Source organism: Artemia sp. Qi Xiang Cuo, chromosome 9 (genome assembly GCF_049724085.1).
Source record: "Artemia sp. Qi Xiang Cuo chromosome 9, ASM4972408v1, whole genome shotgun sequence".
NCBI lineage: Eukaryota > Metazoa > Arthropoda > Branchiopoda > Anostraca > Artemiidae > Artemia > Artemia sp. Qi Xiang Cuo.
Window position 1 is genome coordinate 53,586,021 of NC_142802.1, and position 8,265 is coordinate 53,594,285.

The 8,265-nt window shown below is 37.2% G+C and overlaps 1 protein-coding gene across 1 annotated transcript in view; it reads right to left on the minus strand.

Annotated features, from left to right (window-relative positions):
- Positions 1 to 1,057: 1,057 nt before the first annotated feature.
- The window catches only part of LOC148948805 (uncharacterized), a 22,253-nt gene continuing 15,045 nt past the window's right edge, over positions 1,058 to 8,265 (minus strand). The window contains exons 3-4 of the mRNA XM_089095021.1: positions 7,559 to 7,716; positions 1,058 to 1,329 (exon numbers count right to left, since the gene is read on the minus strand). Coding sequence (XP_088951147.1) covers positions 1,058 to 1,329; positions 7,559 to 7,716 — 430 coding nt within the window. The remainder of the gene's footprint in view (positions 1,330 to 7,558; positions 7,717 to 8,265) is intronic.

Here is an 8,265-nt window from a genome sequence, read left to right on the forward strand (position 1 = left end):
TTGCGCCACCTATGACTTTGACAGTGGTTTCAAAAAAGAAGAAAAGGGCAATAAGAGACTTAAGACTGAACTAAGCAATGGAACAAAAATTTTAAAAGTGATCTAGTAAAAGTATGTTTCATCTTCCTCGAAATTCCAAGACTCCTTAAGACCTTCATTATAATTTGTCTAGCATGATGCTTGAATGAAAGGTTTTCATCGAGAAGAATACCGTAAAATCGGACATACCGATCCTTAGGTCTACTGGGAGGACAAGTTAACTGAGAGCAAGCTTGAGAAATACGGGAAAAAATTAAAAAACAAATTGACTTAGCAATATTTAGGGCAAGGCAATTAGCATCGAACCAACGGTTGACTTTCTAAATGGTCTACTAGTTTGGGAAGTATCTCGGACTCCGTTCCTACTACAGTGCCAAGGGTACTTTCATCAGCGAAAGCAACGAGAGCGTCCTCATCCTGCGAAGTATATGTATTTTCTTAGCATTGAAAATTTCAGGATGACATAGGTGACAGCAAACTGTAGGTTTCTGTTTCTTAATCGCAACTTATGAACAACTTTGAACACCAAACTTGACTTCAGACGAAGAACGAAAAAGGGAATCTATGTAGGTTGATCCACCTGACAAATAAGAATCAGACCAAGCATGAGCCCGTCCTCTTACACCATTATTAGACAACTTATAAAGCAAAATCCTATGTCTTAAAGGATCAAAAGCTCTACAAACATCCAGGAATATAGCAGCAGGAATCATACCAGAGTCAAGCACGGTGTGGAGAAAATTTAAAAGATTTGCGTACGTGCATGGTCCATAGAATGCTTAGCTTGAAAGCCAAACAAATTAAAAATTATCTTGCCTCTAGAAAAGCAAGTATTCGGGAAAGCATTGCCTCTTCAAAATTTTGCTAAAAACAGAGAGCAAAAATATAGGTCGATAATTGGCTGGATCATTCCATGGTTCAACTTTATATGAAATAATTACTCTAGCTCGCTTAAGGGAACTGGGGAAAATCCCATTTTCAAAAGAAAGATTTATAAGCTTCGTCAATGGAGAAATAATTAAAGAAAGAATGAATTAACGACCTTAGTTGGAATACAGGCAGGGCCAGATGACGAAGAATCTTTCAAGCTATTGACAAACCTGACCACTTCAACATCAAAAGTAGAATACAACACCATAGACTTGAGACAAGATGGTCCAAGATAATATTTGTAACCTGGTTGTAACGGCAAATTCCTGACTGAAGAAGCAGTAGTTTTCCCAATATTAGCAAAATATGATGTAAATGCTTCTTGAACATATGGAACGTCCTCAACAACGACATCATCAACTATAAGACTTGGAGGGATAGAAAGAACGCGAGAAGAACGTTTAAAGATGGAACTAATCACTTTCCAAGTTTTTCGGATATCCTTCCTAAATTTCAAAAAGATTTTTTGGAATAATAAAGGAATTTAGCCTAGGAATTTAGGAATAAAGGACTTATCCCTTTCTAAAAATTATTTTTTCTTTACCAACTTTTAAGAAGTTCCGGGGTCATCCACAGGTTAAGAGGAATAGATCTTTTTGACCTTGAAGTAGAAGAGACACAGCACACATATAAAAAAATAGACCCTTTCACTGACTCTTAAGAAGAATCAAACTTTGAACAGAAATCATTTTCCTCACCAAAGATATTCCATGAGTTGTCAGCTAAATAGGATCTGAAGTGGATCATTCATTAAGACCAAGCATAAAAGAAGCTGAAGCAGAATCTGAGGTATTCTTACTCATCGTTTTTTTCAAGAGAAATACTGGAAAGTACAGGAAAATGATCTGAAATGTCACTCACTGCATCAGAATCAAATTGCAAGGAGTTAAGGTGAACAATTTCAACCTTTGACTTCTGTAAATTTTCTAATAAGCCCCAGCAAAAAATCCAAACATAAAATTAGGTTTCAAATTAAATTTATGCATCTTCACTGAAACTACAGAATTATATACTTTAGAATATACTCTAGAATTATATACAAATTATATACTTTTGAAAACTTCAAAAAAAGCCTGAATCAAACAGTTCGTGGTACTGTAAGTAAGGAGCGACCCGGCTCAATGGTAACCGAAACTCTAGAAAACGGGTTTTTGATACCAATAGATACATCAAAAGAATCAGGTTTCAATGCTGATTTCAAATATATAACTTTCAGCAAGTTTACCCATCAAAAGTTACGCGCCTGAGAAAATTTGGCTGATTTTCAAAAAAAGGGGAAAAGACTCCCTAAAAATTATAGAAACTTAATGAAAATTACACCATCATATTCAGCGTATCAGAGAACCCTACTGCAGAGGTTTCAAGCTTCTATCTACAAAAATGTGAATTTTGCATTTTTTGCCAGAAGAAAGGTCACGGATGCGTGTTTATTTGTTTTTTTTTGTTTTTTTTCCCAGGGGTGATCGTATCGACCCAGTGCTACTAGAATATCGTGGGTGGGCTCATTGGAACGGAAATTAAAAGTTCTAGTGCCCTTTTTAAGTGACCAAAAAAAATGAAGGGCAACTAGGCCCCCTCCAACGCACATTTCCCCCCCCCAAAGTCATCCGATCAAAATTTTGAGATAGCCATTTTGTTCAGCATGGTCGAAAATATGATAACCATGTATTTAAGGATGACTTAATTCCCCGAAGTCCTCGGGGAGAGGGCTGAAAGTTATGAACTTTACCCAATGTTAACATATGGTATTGGTTGTTGGGAAGTATAAAGACGTATTCAGGGGGGATTTTTTCTGGTAGTGGGGGAGGGGGGTGGATTGGGGGTTATGTGGGAGGATCTTTCCATGAAGGAACTTTCATGGGGGAAGGGACATTGTTATGAAGGGGGCGCCAGATTTCCCAGCATTCTTTAAAAAAAAGACCAGAAATCAAATAAAAAAAATAAGTTTTTTAACGGAAACTAAGGAGCAGCATCAAAACTTAAAATGAATAGAAAATATTACGTAAATGATTGGGTTTACCCCCAAGTCAATACCTCGCTTTTTAAGACGAAGATGTTTTAGTACTTTCCTAAGAGCTATTTGTTCTAATTAACGGCCTTTGTGATTAAGGGTCATTTTTAAAGAACAAAATTCGAAATTTAGCTTAAAGAGCAAGGTATTGACTAGGGGCGAATTCCTAATATACGTATAAGAATATATGAATATAGAAGTTCGTTACGTAAGTTAATTCGTAAGTTACGTATATTTATTGCTAATAAAAACGTTCGTAAATAAAATTAAACAAGTTTCGAGAAAGCCATTTAACGTAATAAAAGTAAAAAAAAGTAAAAATATGAAAATTTTGTTGTAGTTATTCATGTACGGTGATCCAAAATCAAAGCCTGTATTAATTCAAAAACGTTCAAAAATCAAATAAAAAAAAAACAAGTTTTTTTTAACTGAAAGCAAGGAACGACGTTAAAACTTAAAACGAACAGAAATTATTCCGTATATGAAAGGGGCTGTCCCCTCCTAAATGCCTCGCTTTTTACGCTAAATTTTGACTTTCTCACAACTCTATTTTTTTAAACAATAAAAAAAATTAGCGTAAAGAGCGAGGCCTTGAGGAGGGGACAGCCCTTTCATATACGGAATAATTTTTGTATTGGTATTTCTGTATAGTATTAAATAAAAAAAAAGTTTTTTTTAACTAAAAGCAAGGAGCGACATTAAAACTTAAAACGAACAGAAATTATTCCGTATATGAAAAGGCTGTCCCCTCCTCAACGCCTCGCTCTTTATGCTAAAGTTTTTCATTGTTAAAAAAACGAACAATAGAGTTGTGAGAAAGTCAAACTTTAACGTAAAGAGCGAGGCGTTGAGGAGGGGACAGCCCCTTTCATATACGGAATAATTTCTGTTTGTTTTAACTCTTAATGTCGCTCCTTACTTTCAGTTAAAAAAACTTTTTTTTTTATTTAATTTTTGAACGTTTTTTAATAAATACAGGTTTTGATCTTGGCTCGCCGTACATGAATAATTAAAACTCAATTTGCATATCAATTTTACTTTTATTTGGTTAAATGGCTTACTTGAAACTTGTTTAATTTTATTTACGAACGTTTTTATTTGTAATAAATATACGTAACTTACGAAATAACTTATGTACCGAAATTCTGTATTCATAAATATCTCATATGTATATTAGGGGGTCTGCCCCTAGTCAATACCTCGTTCTTTAAGCGAAATTTCGAATTGTGTCCCAATTCTTTAAAAATGACCCCTTAATCACAAAGGCCGTTAATTAGAATAAATAGATCTTATTAAAGTACAAAAAAATCTTTGGCTTAAAGAGCGAGGTATTGACTAGGGGGTGAACCCAATCATATTCGTTTAAAGTTTTGATGTTGCTGCTGTTGCAGTTGAAAAACTTGTTTTTTTATATTTAATTTCTGATCTTTTTTTAAATAATGCTGGGAGGTCCGGCGTCCCCTTCATAGCAATGTCCCTTCCCCCATGAAAACTTCCCTCATGGAAAGATCCTCCCATATAACCCCCGACCCACCCTCCCCACTACCAGGAAAAGTCTCGCCTGAAAACGTTTGTATACTTCCCAAAAACCAATACTACATGTTAACATCGGGTAAAGTTCATAACTTTCAGCCCTCCCCCCGGGAACTTCGGAGGATTAAGTCATCCTAAAACACATACTTATAATATTTTCGAACATGCTGAACAAAATGGCTATCTCAAAATTTTGATCAGGTGACTTTGGGAAAAAAATGAGCGTGGGAGGGGGCCTAGTTTTCCTCCATTTTTTTTGGTCACTTAAAAAGGGCACTAGAACTTTTAATTTTCATTCCAATGAGCCCTCCCACGATATTCTAGGACCACTGGGTCGATACGATCACCCCTGTAAAAACAAAAAAAAACAAAAAATAAATAAATACGCACCCGTGATCTTTCTTCTGGCAAAAAATGCAAAATTCCACATTTTTGTAGATAGGAGCTTTTAACCTCTAAAGTAGGGTTCTCTGATATGTGGAATATGATGGTGTGATTTTCATTAAGGTTCTATAACTTTTAGGGGGTCTTTCCCCCTTTTTTCGAAAATCAGCCAAACTTTTTCAGGCGCGTAACTTTTGATGGGTAGGATGAAACTTGATGAAACTTATATATTTGAATACAAAATATAAAATCAATATATATTTCAACTACAAAATATAAAATCATTTACATGGTCAACTGATATATCGACATATTTTTTCAGCCTAGAAGGCGGAAATCTTAATACTGCATCATCTGGAGCGACATCCGATACAACATCTGAAGCGAGATCTGGAACAACATCTAGTTTTAGAGTAGGCCAGCCTTTTTTATTGATTAAGATAATCCCCTTTCGATTCCAATGATAAAATCCTTTTTTCCAAGCTTTTAACCATCGCGTATAGTCATTTGTGCAATCTCTCTATTTCTTGGAATTTTGGATTGTAATCAATGGAAATAGCATCATGAATCTTATTGAAATTCATGAAATCAAAAGCGAAAAACCGCTTTTCAAATCTCTAAAATTTAGAATCATCCTAAAATATCTTTGACCACCTTTGTCCTTACAACAATGTGAACTTATGACCACACTTCATTATTTCAAGATAATTTCACTGATTTTTTTTTTAGTCTTCAGAGCTGTATAATATTGCTAAAGCAGTGTTACTAACAGCTTTTACCTGGAGAGTACCATCTATGGCCAACACGGCAACTGAAAAGTATGTTTAAAGAACAGCCTCCAAAGGTCCTAAAAGTAATTTTACAGTTTTAATATAGTACACACATTTTGTTCTAAAGTTCTCTCCCAGCTCAAATGTACGTAAATTGACTTGAAATATTATTAATTCGCTTCAGACTCATTAGAGTAGCCTGAATCATAATAGTTTATAGTCGTTTTCCTTATACATGCACAACTTTGTCTTATCTTAGCTGTTTTTACTGGCCATAGGTAGATTTTTTATATTGAGGGATAGCGGGGGGCTCAGAAACAAATAATAGGGGACAAAAGGGGCAAATCGCGGCATTGTATAGCGGGATGACGGTCGATTCGTAACATTTTTCACTTTAATAGCTACCAATCCCTAAACTTTTCTTTCAAAGAGGAAATGTCGTAATCGACCAGCCTAGGAGACCGTTTTTAACTTTTCCAGACGGATGATTTGACACAAAATTCATTTGGGAAACAATGCAATCCATGCAACATATGTTTTATTTGAACTTTAAATTTGATTTAACAATACACAAGACAATGACCTGACTTTACAGTTTAATTTTATCTTTGTGCATTAATTTTAGTTAAAGGTATCAAAGCGGGAATACTACTAAACTGGCATTTTTCTAATAACAAATAGCGTAATGATATTGCTTTCCATGAGAATGTTTTCTTGCTAGCACATCAGATAGCGGTTTTCTTTCCAAGATTACGTAATGATAGTCCTTTCCATGAGAATGTTTGGCATGAGAATTTCAGATATGGGTAGGGGGCGTTCTACATTGTTGTGTTGAGAGATATGGGGGAGCGTCTTATACCATCGCTTAGAGAGAGGCATTTCTAAACGCTTTTGCACAGACACATGGTGGAATTTTGCGGTAAGTTCTAGAGCTGTTATCGATGCTTTGAGTTATCAATTGATGAAAGTGATGAAAGACTTGAGATTTTACGCTAATTCTTTACTTTAATTTTTTTACTCTATATATTAAATCCATACTTTTATATATGGTCGCAGCAGCAATGCCAAACGTGGTACAGTTGTACCATTTTGGTACATTTCACCTCTTATTCCTGAGTACACTGAGTTACCTTCTCAGTGAGTGCCGCCCCCAGGCAGCTCAGTCACGTCCCTGGGGGGGCGAGGGCGGATAGGGGAAAGTCCTCAAGATATGGGGGATTCCTTAAAATAACCAATAAGAAGGCGCGAACCAAGGGGGGACCCAGTTCCTGGGGGTCCTTGAAAATAACTGGGACCCTTAACTGTGGGGCCAAACACGATTAAGGAGGAATTAAGGCCCCTTTTATGGTTCTGTGCTGGGCCCACTGGCAGGTGGACTCGTCCTGATAGAGTCAAACCCTTGTCTCAGCAAATGGGTAAATAGTCAGCAAGAAAAAAGTTGTGAGGGCGGAGTTCTCTCAAGATGGAGGAAATCAGCCACCTGCAAAGGATAGAGAGGAGTGGCTTGCCGCTGTCCTACAATAGCCATGAAACCTTCTTCTTTTAAATGTTAGGTATCAGTTGAAAACAAAGAAACAAAACCGTACTACCGCGTCCAGGGTAACCGACGGAAGGCAAGATATAATAGCGAATGATAATGTTACTGCGTACGGGGAAGTCGACGATCTGACGACTTCAGACGAAGATATGCGAACTCTACAGATGATGACGAATCCCATTGAGGATGATAGCACTTAACCAGGAGAAACCCCAATTCTGACCCAAAAAGCCCCGTTCTACCTGGGGACCTTCAATGTGCGAACTTTGGCAAAGACTGGCAAACTAAAGATAATTGTCAAAGAGCTCGAGAGGTACAGATGGGACGTTTTTGGCCTCTCGGAAACTCACTTACCTGGTTCAGGAGAACAACAATGTGGCGACATCATACTTTCGTACTCTGGTAGATCTGATGGCCAACACCGACAAGGCGTTGGCTTTCTCCTGACACGCAAAGCCAAGCGCGCACTCATAGCCATAAAGTTAGTCTCAGAGCGCCTTATGATGGTTCGGCTGCGAGTGAAAGTACAAAAAATCACCGTCATCCAAGTTTACGCCCCCGACTCCTCAAGACCTGATGAAGAAGTTGACACCTTTTATTAACAAATTTAGTCTCTAACAGATGAATTCCCAAAGAAAAATCTCCTCGTAGTATTGGGTGACTTCAAGGCTATCGCCGGAGAAGCCAAACAGTCTGACAGTGATGTCTTAGGCAGATTCTGTCTTGAGAGGCGAAACGCACGTCACGAGCGTCTACTTGAGTTCTGCAGGGATAATGATCTCTTTGTTACGAACTCAATGTTCAAACATAGAAAGAGAAGAAAGGCAATTTGGATATCCCCAGATGGAAAGACGAAAAATCTGATCGACTATGTCCTCATCTTAAAACGGTGGAAGTCATCTGTCACAAATACCACCGCCGTGCCTGGAGGGCACTTCGATTCAGATCATGTCCTTGTAGTTAGCACATTGGCAAAACTCCGACTCAAAACCCTTCTTGTAAAGAAAAATAAGATCCCAAGATTCCGCAAGTAGTAAGTCATATAAAGGTTTCAACCGTGC